Genomic DNA, 26863 nt, shown 5'->3' on the forward strand with positions numbered 1-26863 from the left:
CTGTGATTTAACTAATTGGCATTAGAAAACACACACATTGAAAAAGCTTGTGCTTAGTGGCTGGAGACCAGTAAAAAGTTTTTTTGTTGTATGTGATAACAAATATGAGACACATTATACTGAGTCTGCTCCACATAACAGAGAAATAATAAATAAATATTGAATCCACATAGTAATAACATAAAAGCCTAGCAGCCATACACGTGGATCATTAAGAAGTATCATGACAATACCTGGATTATAGTTTGTTAAACTCACTACATGTGTTGTTGGGTGGAGTTAAAGAAGCCACTCATGACAGAGAGGTGTCAGATTAAGTATGAGCAGAGGTAGGAGAATGCTGCTAGTGGGATAACTGGTTTATCTACATCCCCACATAGGAGTGGCCCAATGAGCACTCTAACATCCTGTGGCTGTGAGTCTCTGTGGTAAGTGTGCTCTCAGATTTTCTTAAAAACTCTATTTTATTTGTTCATTTCTGGTTTCTTGGTGATTAGATAGTGTTAGTGCTGATTCATCATAAGCATTGGATCACTGTACTTCTAACCATATACAAAGTTGTGTGGTCTTTTCTGTCTATTCAATATTCGTTAGAGAGTGATGTCCAGGAACAGCCATTTCCCTACAAGCAGCAACTGGCTTACTGCAGGCTATGTTCCTATGGAGAAATCACCTCATGCTATACATTTAAAGCTGTTTACTTTTGAGATTATAGTATGTATACTTAAATGAATAACTTATTGGTGCTATTTATGCTTATGATCCATGGTTACTTTTATTAGTATTTAACAGATTTTAACATGCGTGTGTATGATCCTATTGTTTAGTAGGTTTTCAATTGTATTGTTGTATTTACAGCATACACTTCCTAGTGCCTGCCAATTCTGTTGATCCTTTTAAAATAAGACCCAAGCACTGTGGCTGACTTCATTGCATTTCACCTGGAAGCTGTGCAATCCTTATATGTCCAAGTTAAAAGAGATGGTACAGCAAGGCTCCATATATAACCATACCACCCTAACTCTGAACCCAAATCAGTACTTGTGTATTATAGCCCCCGATTTCCGTCGCGCAATGTTTTAATCGCATCGCATGCCATGCAACGCGATTTTTGGCCCCTATACGATGAAAGATTGTATAAGCACCCTAAAGGGTGCTTTTAAGCACCGTAATGTGTGCTTACAATGTTAAATGCACCCCCACGCCACCCTCCTACTATAAACGTGAACCCGAAGCGTGGCGAGCGCAGCGGTACGCGTCCTCCGACCTTTTCATACCCCCACTATCCACGTCGGCGTGGAGTTGAGAATAGAAAGTGTGGCGAGCGCACTTTCTATTCTCAACTCCACGCCGACGTGGATAGTGGGGGTATGAAAAGGTCGGAGGACGCGTACCGCCGCCCCTCGCGGACTCGCTGCGCTCGCCACGCTTCTGGTTCACGTTTATAGTGGGGGGGTGGCGTGGGGGTGCATTTAACATTGTAAGCACCCATTGCTTATACAATGTTTAATCGCATCGCATTGTATGCCATATACAATGTCATACAATTGTAAAATTGTATGGCATTGTACAATATCGCGTTGCATCGCATACCATCGTATGCCTTATGGTATGCGATGCGTGTCGCCAAAATACACAAGTACCCCCAAATCTTTATCAGTGAACCCTGAACAGGCTACTGTACCCTTCAACCAGGGGTAGTCAACTCTAGTCCCTGAGAGCTACCAACGGTTAACGTTTTCCAGGTCTCCTCACAGAATCACAAGTGAAGTAATTAGGTATGGATCATTGAATAGACATCAACTAGGTCAACAGGGTCATTAGGATGACAGTCATAAGGTTGACATGGGGTTTTTCACGTTTTTGTCCCGAATGTTGACATGGACACTGAAACGTAGCACAGCGTCCCCTTGCATGGCTCGCTGCGCTCGGCATGCTTCAGGTACGGTGCCTCACTCAGTACACTATTTTATTCTCCCACCACCCCATGTGGATGGTAGGGCATGAGATACCACCTGTCGGCATATGTCGGTTCCAAAAAGGAAGAGAAAAACCCCATGTCAACCTAAGGACCATGTCGACCTAATGCTTGTCAACCTATTGAGTAATTGGCTCCAACTGTGGATCTCTTAAAATGTGTCAGTAAGTAATAACAACACCTGTGCACCTGCTAGATGGGCTGTAAAACATGAACTGTAGATAGCTGTCTGTTCCATATGGAACATTGTTAAGAGACCTGTAAAGTCTGTGTGTGGGGACACCCTAACAGGAGAAGCAGCCCCAAATAATGTTAAATGGATTCAAACACTGAGGACAGGCTGCATTATCAGTGGAAAATACCTCTCATCTGGCATGGGAATGAAACTAATTGCATATGTATTAACACATGCAATTAGTAACACAAAGGGTGCTGGTAGTGGGGGAGGGGAGTGTAATAACCATAACGACACAGCTTTTTTTGGGGGAGTAATTCACGCTAATGATCCGGCTTCGGTGCCACATTGCCGGGTAGCAGTTTCCTCATAATGCCACGCTGAAGCCGCTCAGTCCCAGGTGACGTGGTGACCTCACTTGAGAGTGACCCGGCCGTGGCCACCTGCACACTTGTCAAAGCCATGGCCACATTTACTGTGGGCAGCCAGGAGTTGGTGGCTGCGGTTAGCCAGGGGGGAAGCAGCCAAATTGTTGCCTACTGAATTGACTTAGCTGGACACACACCTAAAGTCTTATCTGTCTAATCTATCTGGTAATGTATGGGAGCATATGAGAATTAAACATTTGCCCCCAAACATTTGCCCCCAAAACTGGAAAACAGACAATGGCCAGCCAGGCAAATTGGTCATATTTCATTTAACAAATGTAAAAATTTGTTTTTGTCTATTTGCCAGCATTTGCTAGCGAATAGTTGATTGTCATTTGCAGATTGGACCGATAAATCTTTTTGTGTGTACTCAGACTGGAATCTTAAAATAAATAAATAAAAGGGTTTAACTAAGTAAAAGTATCTGTTGGTATAATCCACTCTATAACCAAAGCATACTGTATGCTTTAGGATTATGTGTTGCTCTTTTGTATTATTTTAATACAGATATGGGGCCTGATTCAGTAGCCCACAGAGTGGTGTGAAAACCGCTATCAGATGATTTTCACACTTCTGCACATGCGTGAAGCTCAATGTGTGTTCGCAGTCTGATGGGGGGGTTGAGGGCTTGGGGCGGCGTTCGGCGTTTGGCGTTTTGTCTGGACTGTCTTTAGGTGGCTGCGTAAAGTCACATGCAGCCGCTGGAAGCTGAAAAATGGCAACACAATGCTCCGTTTCCGGACTTTCCTCATAATGTATGACTGCCATCATCTGTTTTTGAACAGGTTATCTAATAAGAGAGGTGTTTCACCACAGGTGATGGCAATCCTAAATTAAGAGGAACTGATCGTTTCACCAGCCCCTGCAAAGACAAAGATAGCTCAATCTGTATGCTACTGTCTATCAAACTGCAATACTCAAGGATAGTTTGAACAAAAGATCCTGCACAACTCTTATTCCAAATCAAGTGCAGCTACCATATGCATAACAGGAATGGGTTGTTGGGTCAACCACTAAAAATTGACAGTTAAAAGGTCGACACATAAAAAGGTCAACGTGAGTTTTTCACTTTTTTGGTTGTCTGTGTCGACAAGGACACCATAACAGTGTACCGCTGCGCTCGCCATGCTTCAGTATGAACAAGTCGGTTAAAAAAAAATAATCATGAAATCTCATGTCGACCCTATTCATGTGCCGACCTTTTGACGGTCGACCTAGAGGTTGTTGACGCTATTTAGCGCATTAATGTACCTTTTAAAATATAGTATATTGCTACAGTATATGGAATTTTTCACTTGCTTCCTTTCCACCAAAAAAATCCCATGTGCTTACCTACACACGATTGTTGGTGGTTACGCAGTGTTGTTGTGCTGCAATTTAGTCAAATTGCATGAAACCCGCATTCAGCATGTTGCCATTTGTGTACAGGTGTCTATAATTAAGGTTCACCTATTTCAAGCAGTCTGCAGTAAAAATGACATTGTCATCAGGTTTTCAGTACATCTTTTTAATGAGGCCATGGGAAGGATATTCACAGCAAAAAAAAATGTTAAAAGAAAATCACCATTTCCCAGCCAGAGGCGTAACCAGGTGCCCCAAGAGGTACATGTCTGAGACAGAGCTGGTAATTTATGTCTCTTGGGCTGAGGGTTGTCATAGGGACCAGAGATAGGGAAACGTACATCGGGGGGGGGGGCTTGTTTCATATGATATCCTGGTGGTGGGAATGCCGGCCATCCAAAAGATCAAACCTGGCAGCTCAATATAGAAAGTAGGTAAGCTAAACCCTAAAGGTGCGTACACATGGGGCAATATGATCGCTGGCAAAATATTGCTCAGCAATCCTATTGCTCAGTGTCACATTTTTTTCATCTGCGACCAGAGACGGGAGCGCGCACCCGGCGATTTATCGCTGGTTCACACTCCAATCACTGGCAATATAGTCGCTCAGCGACCATATTTCCAGCGATATTTGCTATAATCGCCCCCGTGTATGCACCTTAACACACTCTTACAGCATAGTACCTAAACCAAACCCTAAACTACAGCCACTTATACACAATATACAATGGTAGATCTCCTGCTCTTTCCTCAGCAATCCACTTTAGTAATACTCTGCGGGTTCGATACGGAGCTAGTGTTATATGGCGTGGGTGGGATATAGTGCGGGATACAAAGCACACTGGAAACAGCGCACTTACTGTGCTAGAGGGTGTTGGCAGTGCATGCAGTACAGTAATGCCAGCGGTTTCCTCAGGTCTAGAGTGCCAGCAGTGTTGAATGGGTAGTGGTATGAAGGATTCCTATGTGGTTTTCAGTGTGGGTGTGCCTGCAGGATTGGCAGTGCAGGTTGCGTTGTCCTCAGTACCAGGAGTGAAGGGGGGGGCGATAGCTTCCGCATGTTGTACCATTAAAATCAATTGTGGTACAATGATTAACAGAGAGGCCACCTATTGATTTCAATGGGACTTTTGAAACTGGCGCAGGAAGTCACATGCCACTTTTTTTTTCTTTTCCATTTTCATCCTGAGTCTCACTCTTAGGACTGGTTACACCCATACCAGACTCCAACCTTGTGAGGGACCCCAACTGACTCAGGGATTGTATGAAGCATGTGTGGCCATGCACAAGGGTTTATAAAAGCACCAGCCTTCCACTTGGCCACTCGCCTGCCTGAATTCCTGGAAGGGAATTTGGCCTGTCCACCTGTCTGTTTATTCAGATGATAAGTGCACCAAACCACTTGACGCACAATGCTGCTCCTCTCATCTTCCGTTCTCTATTACATTGCACAGTGAATATTGTCTTATGTTTTTTTATTAATATACCCAATGGCTGCATGACCCAAAGCATGGGACCCTGCCTGAAGTTGAATAATCCCACTGCTGCCAACTGATTAACAATGTGAAACCCCCCCCCACCATGGTGGCCCTGCCCCAGATTAACAGCATTTTTTTTTTATGGCACCCCCTAGGTGAATTTTTTTGTTGTTGCTAATAAATGAAGGAAAAAAATAGTACCCCCGAAAAAAAAAAAAAAGAGTTGAGGGAGAGCGTTGGGAGGAAGAGAGAGAGAGAGAGAGAGAGAGGTGAATGGCGGGAGGGAGGAGGGAGAGACAGTGGTGCCGGTCTCAGCCTTCTCCTCTCTCTCTCTCTCCCCTCACATCCAGCACATTAATGTGTTGCATCAAATGCAGACAGTATACCTAAGCAGGGGCTGGCAGCAACAGGCGGGTCCTGCCCTCGGCAGCAGCAGTCCCTGTCTTTCTTTCTGTTTCTCACGCCGGGGCAGTCACTAGATCATGGGTTTTCAAACTGTGGCCCTCCAGATGTTGTGAAACTACATGTTCCAACATGCATTGCCACTTTTTTTTTCTATAAGAGCATGCCAAAACTGTCAGGGCATGCTGGGACATGTAGTTCCACAACATCTGGAGGGCCACAGTTTGAAGACCCATGCACTAGATTGTGACGTGCTGCTGCCGAGGCATGACCTGCCTCCCTTCCTCTTCTCTCCTCTTCCCTCTTGTTCCCTCTAGAAAAGTCCCTGTTTATACGGAGAGGAGGTAAAGTGAGAGGGAGCTGCGGAGATGGGGGTAGATGAAAGAATGGGGGAGCAAATGAGCAGCTTTCAGCGGCGGTGCTCAGACAATGTCTAGTCAGTCAATAGGTCGCCACCAAAAGAAAGACATGCATTAGTCCAAGAGTGACAAAAGTAACAACACAAGTAAAATGTCGATATGGAAATCAAAATATGTACATGGACACCATATCCGTGTACCACGTCCCCTTGCATGGCTCTGTGCGCTTGCCATGCTTCGGGCACAGTGCCAAGCGCCTATTTTCTCCCTCTATGTCCATTGGGATGTGAACTATGAACAAATCTGCATCTGTCAGCCAACTGGAACCCTTGACATCCTTAAGATAATTTCTCTGGTAGTTGACAGGCTGTGCTTCTGATTGTCCATATTTGCATGGCAGCCACCAGCTCTGGTTTTGCCTCACATTGATCATAAATAAATGTATTTGTTTCTGGATCACAAACCCAAGGCAACCTGGTTACTTGTAAGTGCCTCATAGCACCTAGTTTGCTAAGAACTGCAGTAAAGCATTGTTTGCGTATGAAAAGTCATAAAGTGTTTTCATTTGTACTGGTGTGTGCATGTATATCTTGAGACTCTGAAAACCTTGTCAGGGCTCTTGATCTCACAGTATCTTCATTGCAGCTGTTATTTAACAATATAACAAAACACACCCATGTTTAACCATTTCAGTGCATAGGCATCCTCTAGGACGAAATTTTTGGGGGCGTGGCCTATACTTGCGGCTCTTCCGCGAGGTCACGCCCCCATTTTGCCGCTATGGGGGCATGACTCAGAGGCTCTGTGAGCCTCTAGCCATGCCCCCAGCCCCCTGGCTGCGGGAATAGACGCTGTGTGCATGCGCACAGCGTTTATTCCCCGCTGCTTAGCAGCTGACAGGGGGGACTCCCAACAGCCCCCCCACACCGCGGGACACTGCCGCCCGCGGGTGGGACAGCGGGACAGGCCCTGACAATCGGGGTTGGTAATGCCTGCTCTAGGAAGTGTGAGGAATAGCCGTTGCTCAACCATTTACATTGAGCATAAATCTATAAAATGTAATCATTGGGAACATGAATCTACTCCTATGAGGTTATGTAAAATTCTAAGATTTGTGAGAAATACAAAGTTCTATTACAATACTGGTGTGACTTTTGCTGATCAGTTATAATGCAAGACTAGCTTTCTAGCAGATCGCTGTTTTAAATTGACCAGTGCCCAATTCCTGCCAGTTCCATAACCTGCGATCCTTATTACATACCTCCCTCGGGCACAATGGCCCTTATTCTGGTCGGTGCGGATATATCCGCGTGCGTTCGGCCCGCCGATGTTTTGTGTCTGCGCATGTGCGAGCGGGGCGTACGGCCAAATCCCGCATGATATGTGAACACTCCGAACAGGGGGTGGAGAGGGGCGTGAAGGGCTATTTGGGCTCATTACCATATGCATACGCCCCGCGTTTCATGGGCGTTCCCATGCAAACGCTGGGCGTACGTATGGTAATGCGGCCTTGACGCACATGTAGGGGGCGGACATATGACATCGCCGGATGTCAGTTGCCCGCCCAGATCCCTGCTTTTGCACGGAAAAATGTCCGTGTGGTCTGAGGTTGCGGGAGCTGGTGGACCACTCGGTCCTGCATTCGATGGTCTGCGACCATCGAATGATGGGGGAGGTTCCCTGAGATGGAGGAGGCGTATTCCGTGAAAAATACACGTGCGGTCCGTTCGGCCAGCTTCTTACCGCGTACGGATGGAGTTGGCGAACCGTATGGAAGGCGGGGTTTCGCACGCACTTTCCTGGCCGCATAATCGGATCCAGCCGCACCGATCAGAATAAGGGCCAATGTAATCCTGGGACCGTGCGGGATGTTGGGTGAACGCAGATTTTTTTTTTTTCTAAATAGGGCAATCACTTACAAGGCATGGCTTTATAAAATTATACAATACTACACCTCTGTTCTTAAATAAGAACAACTAAGCAATTATATACAATTATCTTTACTGCTTGAATAATTAGAGCAGTGACGCCTAGCATGTCCTTAAGGCACACTAAAGTTGGGTACATCCCTAAAGATCTATCTTTCGGCCCAATTAAAGGTTCCAGGTGCCCTAGGCTAATAGACATATATCTTTCCTTTTAATGCTCTAAACACACGTTTATGGGCACTCGGGGACTCGCCAGTCATACTGCCCATGTGCATGTAATGAAGGTTATACAACTGGCAGTGTGCGGCGAGTTTTCAAACCCATCAGCACTTCCCGCGCAGCCGCCTGGCTGCCGGATAGCGCGCATCACTGCAGGGACCCCGCCGCCAGATCGCACAGCGCCGCAGGTACCCGGCACGGACACCCCTGCAGCCTTCATGCGAGGGGCGAAGTGCCGCCCTCCAGTGGCTGGCGCCCTAGGCAAATGCCTAGATTTGCCTAGTGGTGGCGCCGGCCCTGATTAACCGTTGTATTCCGCATCGCTTTACGGAGACTATTTGAACATTCACATCAATACCTGCCCCAGTGGATCTTATAAACTATGAGTCAGATGTATTAAGCATACCTCCCAACATGACCCTCTCCTGGAGGGACACAATGCTCTGTTTCTGGACTTTCCTCTACTGCATTTAGCAAGCAGGAGGAGGAGTTTGCAGGTGCACACTAAATATATATGCTAGACCTTTTAATATCTTGCTATATTGCATTTGAGGTTATTAGCATAGTAATGGCCATTAGTATTGGCTTGTCCACCGCGTCCAGGTTACCTCAATAGGTCTAGCATATATATTTAGTGTGCACCTGCAAACTCCTCCTCCTGCTTGCTGCACTAAAAGTCTCAGCAGGTAGCACCTCATATGTCCAGGGTGTGCAGTTTGGGGCCCCTCCCCCTATGTACTATATATTGTGTATTCATACACACTGGAAGGAACTAGAGACGCCTTCCTCCTTAACTTGCACCCCACCCACCTGTCCCAAATTGATTTTAATTAGGTTGGAGTCCCAACATTCAAGACTGCACACCTCAGCTTGGCACTATGAGGGTAAGTCCTACTATACATATATGCTGAGTGTTAGTCTGTGGGACTGTGTTTGGGGCGCAGGGCTCTTTGGGCTGCTGTTGCTGGGCTGCTCCATGGCATCATATCGTATACTTTCAATCACCCCTTTAGTTTGTTTAATATATATGTAGCACCCTTCACATTTATTATTACTTCTTACCTACTGTAGGTAAGTCCTATCACATATAATTTCCCCTATCCCTTTTACTATCACTTTAATTTCACACTAATGTGATGCCATGGGGTGGTTCTGCTGGGCTGGCCTGGGGGGCCCTGTGCCCTGGACCTGTCCCAGAGTAGTGTTAGGGACTTGTCCTATTGAGGTAACCTGGACGCGGTGGACAAGCCGATACTAATGGCCATTACTATGCTAATAACCTCAAATGCAATATAGCAAGATATTAAAAGGTCTAGCATATATATTTAGTGTGCACCTGCAAACTCCTCCTCCTGCTTGCTGCACTACAAGTCTCAGCAGGTAGCACCTCATATGTCCAGGGTGTGCAGTTTAGGGCCCCTCCCCCTATGTACTCTACTGCATTTACACATTTGTTGAACAGGTTAATTGATAACAAAGGTGCTTCAGCACAGGTGATGGAAATCCTAAATTAAGAGGGAAGTGCAGGAGCAGAGCAATGTGCTTGCCACGCTTCGGGTTGGCGTTCATCGTGGGGTGGCGTTAACAATGGGGGGCATTTGACATCCAAATGACCCATCTGGGTGGCTATACAATCAAAAATAATCGGATATGGGGTCCATTTAACATTGGTTCCTACCTTAAGTTAAGGTATGCAATGGGACCCTGCTAGGAAACAAGTACCAAAACTAGAGATTTCTAACCAAATATCTCACTTTCTGCATCTCTCAATCTATTACATTTCACCCAAAATCTTTTTGTGTGTTTCCTGCTTCAGACAATTTTTTGCTGAAACGGATGGCATATCTTCATTAAGGACCATAGGGGTAAATCACAGCATAATCTCTCAAAGGATTCCTTTGATATCTACCATTTACCACCCGATCAAACTATCTTAAGCTGGATACACACCTAAAGATGTGTCCAATCTGGGGGAAACAAAAATATGCAATGTATGGGAGCAAATGAGAATGTACTGTAATATTTGCTCCAAAACACTGGAAAACAAGACAATGGCCATGCAGACAAATTGGTTAAAGCTGTTTTGATTTAACAAATTTTATCTATCCAATCGTTTTTATCCACTTCCAGCCTCTGGGAGCAAATGGATGGTTGTCAAAAGCTACCAGATGTTTGTTCCCCTCCCCCCAGACAGCGAGCCCTGCAAGGGGACACAGACCCGGAAGTAGCGCATGGACATGCTGCCGCCGTGAAACTAAACAAGTACCCAATATTCTACTAAGCAATCTATTAAGGATAATGCTTGTTAAAGCTAAATGAATACTCCCACTAAAGCTAGGTACACGCCTAAAGATTTATCTGTCTATGCTATCTGGTGGGAACAAAAATCTGGCACTGAATGGGAGCGTATAAAATTCAACCATCTGCTCTCCAACACTGGAAAATAGAATGTTTTCAGTCCTAGAAATTGTTTAACTGTTGATTTTAACAATTATTGAAACAACCATTTTTTACGTAATTATTAGTAAGGTTTTTTTTTATATCTGCATTATTCAACCTTTCCTTATTCACAGGAAGTCTTTTTTTCATTTCCTTTTTTTTTTTTAAGTTCCCTGGCTGGTTCCTACCTTGGGTTCTGATTCATAAATTTGGTACTTGTTTCCTAGCACAGCGCTCGTCGGGTTGATTGCATGCCTTAAGTTTAAGGCACTTAAGGCATGCGATCAACCCGATGGACCCGATTTTATGTCAATCACCAGTGTATTTGCCGGTGAAAGACAAAATCGCGTTGATCGGGTCCATTGCGGGCCATTATAATGGGCCGCGACGCGATCAACGCGATTTTCCCATAGAGAATAATGTTAAATTAGAAAATCGCGTTGATCTCGACCAACGCGATCAACCCGATTTTCCCATAGAGAACAATGTTAAATTACTTTTTAAAGTTAAAATCGGGTTGATCAACCCGATTTTACATAGGGAACAATGGGAAATGGGCCAATATGGCCAATTTCTCATTGTATAGGGTTAGAAAGTATGGTTAATGTCCCCGTATTGTTAACGCCACCCCACTATTGACGCCAACCCGAAGCATGGCGAGCGCAGCGGTACGCGTCCTCTGACCTTTTCATACCCCCACTATCCACGTCGGCGTGGAGTTGAATTTATATAGTGTGGCGAGCCACCGAGCCCGAAGCGTGGCGAGCAGACGCGTATACCTGTGAAGTTATGTGCGTCCCCTCGCGGTACTCGCTGCGCTCGCCACACTATATAAAATCAAGTCCATGCCAATGTGGATAGTGGGGGTATAAAAAGGTCGGAGGACGCGTACCACGCTTCGGGGTGGCGTTAACAATGGGGGGCCATTTCAACCATCAGGGGGGTTTGCTATTAAAAGGGTGGGTTTTTGGGGCTTTTTACATTGAAATCAATGTAAAATCGGGTCTCAGGGACCATTTTACATTGATTCCAATGTAATAATCGGGTCGATCGCGTCGGTCGCATCGCATGCGATTTGATTGGCATGCGATGCGATCGATGCGATTTTTTCGACCCGATCAATACAATCAAAATCGGTGGCGCCGTGCTAGGAAAGAAGTACCATGAATTTTAATAGTATGTTAATGACAACTTCTTTTGCTAACAGGTTAAATGATAGGTTGTTCCAGGATTTTTATGCAATAGACTCTGGCAGCCAATTGAACTGCTGTTAACTTTTTCTTTCTAGGATTTTATTAACGTTGAGCAATAAGCACATATACTGTATCTAGATAATGGACAATATATTCTTGGTCTTCAGTTTAAAAAACAAAACCTTAAAAAAAGTGGTCTCCGGCTAGACATGGGGTGAGAGGACAGGTGTCGCGGCGTGTCACGGACCCTGCACGCCGCGACACCTGTCCTCTCACCCTATTTAAGGTAAACACTGTGTGCACATTGTTTGTATTGACTGCTACACCTTGACAAAGGGGCGTGTAATCTCCGAAACGTCGGTCCGTTTTATGCTGTGATAAACACGTTTGAAAAGTTCCTGTTTGAGTGCCGCTGCTGTCTCCTCTGGCACCACTATATATATATATATATATATATATATATATATCTATCTCTCTATCTCTCTATCATACATACATACATACATACATACATACATACATACATACACTGGTACACTGCCAGCACTCAGGCGACTTGAAATAACAGAAGACCACACAGGTTCAAGATCTTTTGAGATTTAATCTCGTCATCAGGATGACGAGAAGGCCAGAAGCACTTTTGGAGATTTTATTTTTTCCGGATGAATGACCTTCGTCCATCTTATAAGTATAATCATTAAATCCATAAGAGAGGAGGCCAACCGGAATAATTGATCTACCCATATTTTAGGCATCACGTTGCCAATTTCTTATAAAATATGTGATAGAAAATGGATATATTAAGTTGAATAGTTTTTATGCTTGTAGATTATTGTATTCCCTGATAAAGTCTCTGAGACGAAACATGATGGATCTATCTACATGCGGTTTTACCATAACAATCCTGTGAAGACAAATAAATAATTGTTGGAAGATATCTATGTGCTTCATTGGATGTGGATCTATTGTATTCGGACATTTATATTCTGTATACTGGCGCCATACCACTATTGGGTAAAATTATTGTGGTCTGTTTGTTTCCTATTCCTCAGGGAACCTAGTGGTGAGGCTGCCTAACACTAAAGAATTAATTTGAAGAAAACAGGCTTTTAGCGCGATTTGGAATATTGGAATATTCACAGTGGTATTAAATGGCTTCTTCAATTTGAGGGATAGTTGGAATTCGGGTGGATCGCCAATATTGTGCAATTAAGGTTTTAGATGTGATCAAAATATGGCCCATAATATATCTTTCATTACTAGGCAGACCATTAGATAGGTGAAAAATTGCCAATTTTGGAGTCGGGAAAATAGGGATTTTTAAAACTCTTGAGATTAGCACAAACACCGCAGTCCAGAGATTAGAAATATATGGGCATTCCCAGAATATGTGGCATAGGGAGCCCACATATCCACAGCCCCCCAACAAAGATTAGAATTAGCTGGGCTGAATTTATGCAGCAACACCGGAGTCAAATAAAGACAGTGGAGTCATTTATAATATTGTACGGGATGGGAGATACATTTAGACACTTTAAAACAATTTTGAAATATTTGGTGCCACTCTTCTTCACTAATGATTTGTTCAAATCCTGTTCCCATTTCGATAAAGAGGGAAATTTTTACAAAGCCTGTGGGTTCTATCAATAGATTGTACCACCGGGTGATACCCCTCTACTATTTGCACATGCCAATTTATTCTGAATGTACAAACTGAGTGTGGACACAATATGAGGAGTTGGAGTTATAGCGAATAGCCAATGCCTAAATTGAAGGAACTTGAAGAACTCCCTATGGGAGAGGGAGAATTGGGCTTGAAGTTGTGCATAAGATAACGAATTTCCAGAGGATGCGGCCTCAGCGAGTGATGAGAAACCTATGAGGTGAAAGAGATTTGGTATTTGGGAGGCAATGGCCAGTAGTGACAACTGAGTACAAGGTAATGAAATATCTGAGGTTGACTTTAACACCGCAAGCCATGCCCTACGGGTATGTAGGACAGAGGAAACCAGTACCAATGGGTGAATGTCAACCAATATGTGGAGCCACAGACAATCCGTGATTGGAAAAGGGGACATCCATCACTAAAAACTGTGGTAGCACGAGAAGTTGTGCAGAAAAAGATGTTACGCTGTATGAGTGCACACTGTAAAGAGACTTTTTGTTTTTATTCACTGTATTGAAATAATGAATTCAATAAAATTTAACTTTTAATAAACATTCTTTAAAACATTCCCCTTTTGTCTTGATTCCTTTTTATTCTTATAGGAACAGAAGAGGATTAGTTCTTTATAGGTGAAATAAAGGGTTTAAAATCATATACATATAGACATAGTGCTTATACGAAGAAATGAGAGAGTGTGGAGAATAAAGTGTTAAAAAAGATGTCCAAGCCCGTTGTCTGCTGCACTGTATTTGATTATTTAGAGGTATCTCTTGGGTCTGTTGTGTCTATACACTGTTGCCTAAATTGGCTTACAGCCCAATTTTCCTCCTTCAATGTATCTTATGTAGGGATAAATGCTAGTTAATTCTTTTTAATTTTCAATAATTGACATCCAACATAGCATTTTCCTCTTTTAGAGAGAGGTGTGTGTTGGGTTCTAATTTAAGCTTTAGCTCTCTCAGAGCTTGAAAATGTATTGCCCCAGTTGGTGATTTTTAGGGGAGGAGATTCTAATAGTTTTCAATTTCTGTGTGTAGTTTTTACTAGCACATGTCACTTTAAGAATTCCTTTGTATTTATTTTAAGGTTTCCTGCCAGTAGTGACTTATACTCCCCCGTCTGGGTGGGTGCTAGTATTGACTTTGCTTAGGTAATTTAGTTGCAGGTTTGTTTATATATGGTTTATATGTGACAACCTGTATTGCTGGGTATTTTCCTTAGTTTATTCTAGGGTTATTTTTCCCTTTAAGCAGAGATTTGCACTTCCCTGTCTGGGTAAATGCAGGCACCGATCTCCTATATATATACACACTGATTTATGTTTTCATCATATTTCAAAAGTATGTTTTTATTTTCACACTTATTTGTATATGGGTTCACAGGTTGATTCTCTCAACTTGCTCAGTTCACAACATATATATTTGTGTCGTTTTTTGCAACTAGGATGCAATTCTGATATTTTTCTGTTTCTGTGTGTAGATTTTACTAGTACATGTCACTTTTTTGGGGGGTTCAGTGTCATGTATATTTGTTGAATTTTATTACAGATTTGTTTTCACATGAATTGTGTATAACAGCCTGTAGGGCTGGTTTTTTTCCCTTTTTGTTTATTTTCAGGTTTTTTTTGCCCGTAATGGCTTGCACTCCCCTATCTGCGTGAGTGCTGGTGCTTAAATAGCTTTTTTGCAGGCTTGTTTCTATGTAGTTTATATGTAACAACCTGTACGGCTGGGTATATTTTCCCTTATTTATTTTAGGGGTTTTTTTCACAGCAGAAGTTTGCACTTCCCTACCTGGGTAATTGCTGACACTGATTCCCTATGTGTGCACACAGATTTGATTTTTTGTCATGTTCAAATAACACACTTATTTAAATATACGTTCACTAATAGATTCTCCCAGCTAAAGTGGCGTCAACACTGTTTTCTTCAACACACACCTTAAATACTCTCTTAATTTACATTGTATACATTTGTATCATTTTTAGCTGCTAGAGGTCGGGCTCTGATAGCTCGACGCGCGTTTCACCTAATGAGGCTTTTTCAAGACCAACCGATTGTCTCCTTTGGATTATCTTTATTGATTTAGCTCCTCCAATCAGATCGCATACCGGCGGTCACGTGTTTTGTTATCAGCCAATCCTGTATTTGTGGTTTCTTCTCCTGTTTAGACGGCATCTCCGTCTATTTTGCCCTATTTCCAGGTCACGTGGTTTGCGTCATACGTCATCCGTGTGTCACATGGGGCAAAATAGACGGAGATGCGGTCTAAACAGGAGAAGAAACCACAAATACAGGATTGGCTGATAACAAAACACGTGTCCGCCGGTACGCGATCTGATTGGAGGAGCTAAATCAATAAAGATAATCCAAAGGAGACAATCGGTTGGTCTTGAAAAAGCCTCATTAGGTGAAACGCGCGTCGAGCTATCAGAGCCCGACCTCTAGCTGCTAAAAATGATACAAATGTATACAATGTATGTATACAATGTAAATTAAGAGAGTATTTAAGGTGTGTGTGGAAGAAAACAGTGTTGACGCTCACTTAAGCTGGGAGAATCTATTAGTGAACGTATATATAAATAAGTGTGTTATTGGAACATGACAAAAAATCAAATCTGTGTGCACACATAGGGAATCCGTGTCAGCAATTACCCAGGTAGGGAAGTGCAAACTTCTGCTGGGAAAAAAACCCTAAAATAAATAAGGGAAAATATACCCAGCCGTACAGGTTGTTACATAGAAACAAGCCTGCAAAAAAGCTATTTAAGCACCAGCACTCACGCAGATAGGGGAGTGCAAGCCATTACGGGCAAAAAAAAACTGAAAATAAACAAAAAGGGAAAAAACCCAGCCCTACAGGCTGTTATACACAATTCATGTGAAAACAAATCTGTAATAAAATTCAACAAATATACATGACACTGAACCCCCCAAAAAATTGACATGTACTAGTAAAAACTACACACAGAAACGGAAAAAGATCAGAATTGCATCCTAGTTGCAAAAAACGACACAAATATATATGTTGTGAACTGAGCAAGTTGGGAGAATCAACCTGTGAACCCATATACAAATAAGTGTGAAAATAAAAACATACTTTTGAAATATGATGAAAACATAAATCAGTGTGTGTATATATAGGAGATCGGTGCCTGCATTTACCCAGACAGGGAAGTGCAAATCTCTGCTTAAAGGGAAAAATAACCCTAGAATAAACAAGGGAAAATACCCAGCAATACAGGTTGTCACATATAAACCATATATAAACAAACCTGCAACTAAATTACCTAAGCAAAGTCAATACTAGCACCCACCCAGACGGGGGAGTATAAGTCACTACTGGCAGGAAACCTTAAAATAAATACAAAGGAATTCTTAAAGTGACATGTGCTAGTAAAAACTACACACAGAAATTGAAAACTATTAGAATCTCCTCCCCTAAAAATCACCAACTGGGGCAACACATTTTCAAGCTCTGAGAGAGCTAAAACTTAAATTAGAACCCAACACACACCTCTCTCTCTAAAAGAGGAAAATGCTATGTTGGATGTCAATTATTGAAAATTAAAAAGAATTAACTAGCATTTATCCCTACATAAGATACATTGAAGGAGGAAAATTGGGCTGTAAGCCAATTTAGGCAACAGTGCATAGACACAACAGACCCAAGAGATACCTCTAAATAATCAAATACAGTGCAGCAGACAACGGGCTCTGACATCTTTTTTAACACTTTATTCTCCACACTCTCTCATTTCTTCGTATGAGCACTATGTCTATATGTATATGATTTTAAACCCTTTATTTCACCTATAAAGAACTAATCCCCTTCTGTTCCTATAAGAATAAAAAGGAATCAAGACAAAGGGGAATGTTTTAAAGAATGTTTATTAAAAGTTAAATTTTATTGAATTCATTATTTCAATACAGTGAATAAAAACAAAAAGTCTCTTTACAGTGTGCACTCATACAGCGTAACATCTTTTTCTGCACAACTTCTCGTGCTACCACAGTTTTTCTGTATACCCCAGTTACCTTGAGTGGCACCCCCGCAAGCGATACTAAAATAGCAGGCAACACGGGACCAAATAACACTAGTGACCCATCTAGAGTGTGCAGACAATCTCCCTACCCGTCCTCTCCCCATTATTGACATCCATCACTAACCAAGCTACAATTTGAGAGCAAATACTCGCAACTTGTTAATTGTGCAGGTCTGGGTCTAGGTTTAGCCCCTTTCCATACATATTAACTAAATCCTGAATGGAATTTTATTTAATAGGGAGGTGTGAATTAGAAAGGGTATGATTCTAAATAGGTATAGTATCTTTGGTAATATCATAATCTTCAAAGCTGCAATTCTGCCAAGCCATGAGATGTGTAGCATCAACCAGTCAGTGGACATCAGCGAGATCTTGTGGAGAAGCGGGACATAATTAGCTTGAATTTATTTCTCAATTGTGGGGGTAATGTGGATTCCCAAGTATTTAAGACTGCCAGTTTGCCAGGAATAGTGAAATTTAGTTTGCCTCCTCCATACTTTGAATGGAACCCGGGTTGCTGGACCTGGGTTACCCGTTCATCCCCTACCGTACACCGGGCGATCTCATGAGCAACCCTGGTATCTACAATGAAAATGCATTGATGAAATGCCGGGGCATAGATCCCGGGACCCAGTCACACCAGCATTACACCCGGGAAATAAGGCTGGTGTGAATGAGGTATCCCTTTCCTGTTTTGTTTATTTGTTTATGTAGTCTGTTATTGGTTGCTGTGGATTCCTTGTGGTGCCCTATAAATAAAAAAAATAATAGCTTCATAAAATGCATATTGTTTCACATTCAGGCACATTTTAAATTGGTCTGGAGTTTAGCAATATTCCTCCAATATGTTTATTCAAAAAACATTCTCAAAGCTGTTTTTCCTTTTTTGTTGGTTCTTTATAGTTGGTTCAACTATTTTGTTGGTTCTTCTTCCTTTCTAAAAATAAAAATGGGTACATTTTGACTTTGATACGTCTCCGTCTACAAACACATTCCGGTTGAACTATAATCCAAAAAGTTGCACATTGAAGTGTAGGGAATCTGTATAATATATCTCGTGTGTTCATAAAATCATGCAACCGTGTTCTGTAAATTCGCGTACCAGAAGTCAGAATTAATTGAATAAAAATGTCCCATGAGCACTTATAAGCAGCTGATATCGATACAATTTCAGGGGTTGGTGGGGTGCCAGCATAAGCTTGCTGGGAGGAAGGGGAGGGAGGGGAAGGCCAGGAGCTGGGGTCATGCTGCATTCAGTAGAAATAGACTGTGCTGCTGATCAGATGCAGCTAAACAGTGCTATTTGAAGTAGCTATATAGTCAACATTGATATCCAGAAAAGTGTGTACAAACCTTAAGCGAGAATACTGTTGTTTTTAATATATATGTAATGCAGTCTGAGGTGGCACAGCCGAACAGGCATAGTAAGACAATGAGTCGTTGCCCTCCAAATTGAGGATCCACTGGCGTGGTCCCCAACATGTACTGGCAATGGGGGATGGCAGTACTCGACAATAAATAAATGAATACCCGGCACGCAGGCAGATGAAGCCAACATTTCAAAGCCTCAGTGGCTGTTTTTTGCCTTGATAAAAAAGCCGCTGAGGCTTTGAACCGTTGGCTTCATCTGCCTGTGTGCTGGGTATTCATTTATTTATTGTCGAGTGCTGCCATCCCCCATCGCCTATAAATTTGTATAAATATATTTTTATTTTAGTTTTTGTTATTATACAGTGTCTACTTATAATTATGCTAAACGTTATTAGTACAAGGTAACGTTTTATAATGTGGAAAAAAAACATGACGCCTGAAATTGGCAATCAAGATGTATGTAGCCAAATATCAAATGTGTTTTTTTTTTTTTTATATGTGTAAATTAAATCTATACTAAAGTTGTTAATCAAGAGAATTATATTGATCCTACCTTTTTTGGTATAACAGGTGTGTGTGTGTGTGTGTGTGTGTGTGTGTGGTTGTTTTTATATACTTCTAGACTGTGGCTGAATGCTGGAGCCCTATTATAATATTGTTTGCATGGTGAGGTCAACCTATACTTTTGGAGTCCTTTTACATCTATCTTCTCATAATTTTCTTAACTTTTTTTTATTAGATCTGAATGGAAAATATTGAATTTGATTCCATGGACTTTACAAACAAAGGCCCACCTCCCCGGACTCAGAGACCTGACAACACTGCATTCACTCAGCAGAGACTTCCCGCCTGGCAGCCTCTACTCTCTGCTAGCATCATCTTGCCATTATTCTTCCTAGCAGGATTATCCTTTATAGGAATTGGCATTGGGTTATATTATTCATCAAATAGCATCAAGGAATCGGAGGTAAGACTTTAAATCAAGATGTATGGGTGATGCCATGATTTTGTAATGGCCCCCTGGCATACCTTCCAACATGACCCTTTCCAGGAGGGACACAATGCTCTGCTTCTGGACTTTTCTAAAATGTATGATTGCCATCACCTGTGTTGAACATGTTAATTGATAAGAAAGGTGCTTCAACACAGGTGATGGCAATCATTCATTACCAGGGAAGTTCAGAAACAGAGCATGTTGGGAGGTATGCCCTTGTACCACCCAGAGGTGGTTAATCTGGATTATATACAGAGTAGAAAGAGAGCAATCTGATGTACTGTTTTACTGCCACAACTGGAGAAATCGATAATTTACATTAAACACAGGAAAAAAAAAGGACCCAAACAATTACAGAGTTTCCTCTTCCTCTACTCTGCGAATTTGTTATGGAAATGTACATTCCTGGTTTTGAATCAGGACTTCTATACAATGCAGCCATCTTAACATCAGTTAGTTAATAATACAGCATGTATGAAGTATTCAATATGATAATGGGTCATAATGAAAGATGGTTCACAATTACAGACTTCTGCTTACTAACTAACAGGCAGTTTATGATGAACCCCCTACAACCTCATAAGCCTACACAAATCAATGTTATCACAAACAGCCTGATCCTGGAACAAACTGCTTGCCAAGCAACAGGAATATCTTCCAGACCTTCGTACACCTACACATCCACACAGACATTCATTGGTACAAACCACTGATAAGTGTGTGTGTGTACTCATCTGCTGACCATATTGCACATGTACTATAGGTAGAAATAAGTTGGATCAGTCAAATAACTCCTATTTTATAAATACTGCAATTGTAGTCATCCCAAATAACTGCTCCTATTAATGAAGATTTGGTACTTGTGTAGTTTCACGGCGCCACCGCGCGCACAGTCTGTATTTACTGTTTCTCATGAAACTTGGCAGCTTGCCAGACTCTGTGTTTACTGTGCGCGTGCCGCTCTAAATGTCTTCTAGAGTGGCGAGTGGACGCGGTAAGCGTCCGACCGACCTTTTCATACCCCCACTATCCACGTCGGCGTGGAGTTGATTTTATATAGTGTGGTGAGCGCATCGAGCCACCGAGCCCGAAGCGCGGCGAGCGGCCGCGGAATACATGTAAAGTAATCCGCGTCCCCTCGTGGGGCTCGCTGCGCTCGCCGCGCTTTGGGCTCGGTGGCTTGCTGCGCTCACCACACTATATAATATCAACTCCCTGCCGACGTGGATAGTGGGGGTATGAAACGGTCAGTCAGACTCGTACCGCGGGGCCTGCTGCGCTCGCCACGCTTCAGGGTGGCGTGGATATTGTCATTGTGAACAGGTTTAATAGTGTTTTGCACAGTGCACCCCTATGTACCCCTAGACCCAACTAAATTAAGACGCTTTAGCGTCTAAAATTTAGATACCCCCTTCTTAGCGGTTTGCAGGGAGTCTAGATTTAGACGCTTTAGCGTCTAAATTTAGGTGCAGCCTTCTTAGCGGTTTGCATGGAGTGTAAATTTAGACGCAAAAGCGTCTAAATTTAGCGTCTACATTTGGGACACCCCCTTTGATAGTGGTGTGCCGGGGTGTCTAGTTTACATGCCCCTCTTGTTAGCGGTGTGCAGGACTGTCTATTTCACTGTGGAACTACAAGTACCACAATGACCTGTCAGCGCTGGGCAGCACGCGCTGCTGCTGCTGCCAGCGCTACGCTGGTCACGTAGATTACATATGTAAAACAGCCATGCGCTGTGCTGAAAACATCAGGACGGCACGCGCACAGTAAACACAGAGTCTGGCAAGCTGCCAAGTTTCATGAGAAACCATAAATACAGACTGTGCGCGCGGTGGCGCCGTGAAACTACACAAGTACCGAGGATTTTACCAAACCATGTTCTATGGCCTCATACCTGGGGTAGCCAACCCTAGTCCTCGAGAGCTACCAACAGTGGGGCAGATGTATTAACCAGCGTTAAGTGCAAAAATGCACTTAACGCTGGTTAACTGGGGGGGATTACGTCTGTACCTAATGTATTACTAGCGCACCTAACGTGCGCTAGTGACAGCCCGCCGAGGTATGCTCGGCGGGGCTGTCCCTGCAATCCCCCCCAGGGATTAACGGCCGGGGTGATGTATTAACAGCCTTCAAGGCGTTAATTCACACCGGCCGCTTCGCCAGCTCAAGGCTAGCGTTGTCCTATCCCCCACTATGGGGACAACGCTAGCCCTGCGTCTGGCTTGGGCTGCGCTGGAGATCTCGCGGTTTTTGCGAGATCTCGCGCATGCCCAGTGCGGCCGGCCGGGGGACAGGAGATAGCGCATCAGTATTAACTGATGCGCTATCTCCAGAAAGGGACATCGCCGAAGGGGGGAGTTAACGCTCCCCCGCTTCGGCAGACAAGATGTTAATACATCTTGTCGATGTCCCTTCCTGCTTCGCCTCGCTATTGAGGCAAAGCAGGAAGCATCATAGCGGCGCGATAAGCGCTGCTATGATACATCTGCCCCAGTGCATGTTTTGCAGGTCTCCTCACAGAATCACAAGTGAGCTAATTAGCTCCATCTGTGTATCTTTTTAAATGTGTCAGTGATTAATGAGTGCAGCTGTGCAGCAGCTAGGTTGTCTGGAAAATGTGAACTGTTGGTAGCTCTCGTAGTCTAGGGTTGGCTACCACTGCCCTATATACATCAAGTGGAGGTAGCAGGGAGTACTTGCAAAGATATTTATTATGACATTATGATTTTTGTTTTGTTTAGTATGACTACACAGGTGCTGTGTCAGGTGATTATTGCTACACATGTGCAAATAGTACAAAGCCTTGCTTCTGCAATGTCACCTTCAATATAACAGACTTCATTCCGGTAAGTTCCAAACTTTTTTTTTTTTTCTGCACTTATACTGTAGTTTTGTATTTTCCAACAAACAGTGCAGGGGGTATTGTATTGCATTCTTTTTATGAATGGCTAAGATATACATTAAAAATGACAAACGTACAAATTATTATTAATAATTTTACTGAATAAACAGTGCAATTATACCTTCTTATAAATCCAGGACAATGGCACGATGTTCATTTGGTTTAAGAAATGAAAATATATTACGCCTTTTTTGCATCCTCAAAGCAAGCAAATTATTTCGGTACTTGTTTCCTAGCACGGCGTCCCCGTCGTGGGTCATTGCATACCTTAAGTTAAGGTATGCGACCGACGCGATTTTAGGGCTATTTTTAGCCTTTTCCCCGACAATTAAAAAATCAAGTCCATCGCATGCCTTAACTTAAGGTATGCGATGCGACCGACGCGATTTAACATTGAATGCATTGTATTCAATGTTAAATTCCTATGTAAAATCGGGTCCATTGTATGCCATTATAATGGCATACAATGCGACCGATGCGATGGACCCGGTTTTACATAGGGAACAATGTTAAATGGCCCAATGGACCCGATTTTTGATTGTATACCCACCCTGAGGGGTAATTTGTATGTAAAATGCCCCCCCCCCCCCCATCGTTGACGCCACCCCACGATAAACGCCAACCCGAAGCCCCACTATCCACGTCGGCGCGGAGTTGATTTTATATAGTGTGGTGAGCGGACGCTCGCCACGCTTCGCCGACGTGGATAGTGGGGGTATGAAAAGGTCGGAGGACGTGTACCGCCGCCCCTCGCGGGCTCGCTGCGCTCGCCACGCTTCGGGTTGGCGGTAATCGTGGGGTGGCATGAACAATGGGGGGGGGGCATTTGACCCATCAGGGTGGGGATACAATGAGAATTGGGGTCTGGGGGCATTTAACATTGGGGCCAATGCAAAATCGGGTCTCAGGGACCATTTTACATTGGTTCCAATGTAAAAATCGCATCGATCGCATTGCATGTGATGCGATCGACGCAATTTTTTAGGTCTGATGGATACAATTTTTATCGCTGGCGCCGTGCTAAGAAACAAGTACCATTATTTCTTTATACAAATGGCCCATCAACCTATTCTGAAGAGAGGGCCTCTGTTAAGCCAAAATACCATAGTGTACGTTTGTTCACAGGACCTTGTTTAAATCATTGTCATCAATAGTTGTAGTAGAGACTGGGTTATAGCTCCAAAGGGCTGACTATGATCTCTAGTGTACAAATTTTCTAGTTGATGCAGCATCTTAAGGGGCATACACTCATTGTGGTTTTAGTTTTATTTTCTAAACCATCTAGATAGCTTAGAAATGAAGCACAAATCGATTAGTGTGTACACTCCATAGCAATGCACGTCCCACACGTCTCGATTGCCAGCTCAGATCTTGTGTGCATGCAGCCAATCAGCTCCTGCCTGCCATGTTACAGGCTTAGTTTAAAAAATGACATGTAAGAGCTGATTGCATATCTCCCAACAGTCCCGAAAACCGCCGGAATGTCCCGGTTTTCGGGGACATTCCCACGTCCCTGCCACGGCTGGCAGTGTCCCGCGGCAAGGGGGGGGGGCTGTTGGGAATCACCCCTGTCGGCTGATGAGCAGCGGGGAATAAATGCTGTGCACATGCGCACAGCGTCTATTCCTGCAGACAGGGGGCTGGGGGCATGGCTAGAGGCTCACAGAGTCGCGAGTATAGGCCACGCCCCTGAAATTAGACCACACAAAAAGTGATAAAATGAAGTGACAGCTCTTAACTGAGAGTAACCAGCTCCTACCAGTCATGTTACAAGTTGTGTTTAAAAAATGTCAGATAGGCGCTGGTTGTTTATCCATCTCGACTTTATAACTTTTGGACACTTGATGCTTGTTGCTACAGGGGGGGGGGGGTGTCTCTCTGTGTACATGGACATTCTGAGCCCCTGTGGCACCACTCCCCCCACCCACTTATACTCTTTATAAAAAATTTGAGGTTTTTAGAAGGTAGAAATGTTGCCCATAGCGACCAAACAGAATCTAGATATTCTCCTCTAGATCAGTGGTTTTCAACCTCAGTCCTCAAGAGCCCCACACAGTTCGAGTTTTCTAGGTCACCCAGCATGTGCACAGGTGCACTCATTACTCACTGACACATTTTAAAAGATCCACAGGTGGAGCTAATTATTATTATTATTATTATTATTATTAACTTGTGATTCTGTGTGGAGACCTGGAAAACGTGCACTGTGTTTGGGTCCTGATGTCCACTGAGAACCACTGCTATAGAAGGTGCTAGAGAAATAAGATTATGGTTGCTATGGGCAACATCTCTAACTTCTAAAAACTGAAACTGTAGTAAATGTACCCATTAGTGTGCGGCATACAGGAAGTGCCTCTGCAATCATTACTCGGTATGACTGCAGCTTAAAAATGCACATCTGAAACTCTCCAGATGTGGTGAGTTGCACACAGACCAATTTACAGTCATTGTTAGGGTCTGCTTGTACCCGGTTAGGGGGGTATTCAATTAAGTAACATTTTCGGCCAGCCAAAAAAAACCCCAGACTAGTATTAATTTTTTTGGTAGCCTTTTGTTTGCCTAAATGTTGTTGTTTTTTTTTTTTTTTTTGCCAAAAACACGTGGATCAGTGAATAATTAGAATCTTCATTCGACCTGGCAAAAAGGCTCCCTCCAACGCTGCATAGATCAAAATTAACATGCCCAGTGGCATAACTATAGCCCCACAGCCCCTGCGGTGGGGGGGCTGCAGGGCTATTGTTACCCGTTGCCATCTGCCCCTGCCACCGGCAATTCTGTCTCGCGGGTCCCGGCTCTCCCGGCTCCTGCTGCTTATAAAAAAAAAAAGTGACACTCGGAAAATGGCTGCCCCTATACTGCAGATAGTTTTTGAGGATGCTAGAGTAGGTGGTGGCCTCCTCTGGCAACCTAAAAAAAGTTCTGCAGTATGGGGGCTGCCGTTTTCCGAGTGTCAGTTTTTTTTTTTTTTATAAGCAGCAGGAGCCGGGAGAGCCGGGACCCGCAAGACAGCTGCGGTCCTCTAGCAACCTTAAAAACGGAGCCAGGATCCGCAGACAGATGGGGGGGGTGTTTGCTGGCAATATTTTCGGCATAATTAATAGTTACGCCACTGAACACACCCCATTATAGTTTGCTGTTTAAAGACTAAAGGTCCCCATACACGCTGCGATAGCAGCATGTGATGCGTTATCGTGTGGATCACATAGCAACGAATTCATTTTGTTTACGATTTGCATGCGATATGATCTGCGATTGAATAAGTTGAGTATCTTAGTTTGAAACTAAGTAGTGTTTATTCATCCTCTTATCCCTGTCCTGTTTGTTCTAGGCACCTGTTTTCATGTATTATGAACTATCAAATTTCTATCAGAACAACTACCGGTATATGTCATCTGTAGATAATACACAATTAAGTGGATTCCTTGATAATCTAAAAGTAAGTCTAACTTTCTTATTCAATTAGTAGAGGCAATTCGGGCTATATTTACAAAATGTTGGCTATTAGCATTGCTTAAAAATGTATATTCTTTTCTGTGTCATGGGGTGTTGTGTGAATACAATGCTGAATTCTATCAGATAAATAAATGCACGAACAATGACTGCTCTGACATTTCTTGGAAGGAATGTAATCGTTCAGCCCAGTGGTTGCATGTAGAGAACCTGCCCATTTCTCTCCAGCAAGGTGCACCACCCACTATTATTGTAAATCAACACACAGTCTACATGTCCTGTCTCCACTCTCTGTTATTTTAGTGTTTTGTGGCACATAAGAACTCATTTTAATGGCCATACTGCTGCCCATGTATCAGACAAACTTTCTCCAACCATCCTACTGACAAACCGTCCAACTTAAACACCATCCCACGCACCTAGCCAACTTTTTCATCAGACCAGCAAACACAAGAACTTTTTCCTCACAGAAGTAGATGGACCAGTACTGCCTAC

At 43.2% G+C, this 26863-nt stretch overlaps 1 protein-coding gene across 4 annotated transcripts in view; it reads left to right on the plus strand.

Annotated features, from left to right (window-relative positions):
• LOC146060445 (cell cycle control protein 50B-like) overlaps window positions 1-26863 on the plus strand; it is a 47796-nt gene that overhangs the window by 2180 nt on the left and 18753 nt on the right. For 3 of the 4 annotated variants that reach the window (XM_083173654.1, XM_083173653.1, XM_083173655.1), the window contains exons 2-4: window positions 19762-19989; window positions 22758-22862; window positions 26247-26354. In XM_083173654.1, the coding sequence (XP_083029780.1) occupies window positions 19768-19989; window positions 22758-22862; window positions 26247-26354 (435 nt within the window). In that variant the 5' untranslated portion in view covers window positions 19762-19767. Of the gene's footprint in view, window positions 1-288; window positions 429-19761; window positions 19990-22757; window positions 22863-26246; window positions 26355-26863 lie in introns of those variants that run through there. The other variant, XM_083173652.1, reaches the window with a different exon arrangement.

The sequence above is a fragment of the Crinia signifera genome, chromosome 2 (assembly GCF_055691185.1).
Source record: "Crinia signifera chromosome 2, ASM5569118v1, whole genome shotgun sequence".
Taxonomy (NCBI): domain Eukaryota; kingdom Metazoa; phylum Chordata; class Amphibia; order Anura; family Myobatrachidae; genus Crinia; species Crinia signifera.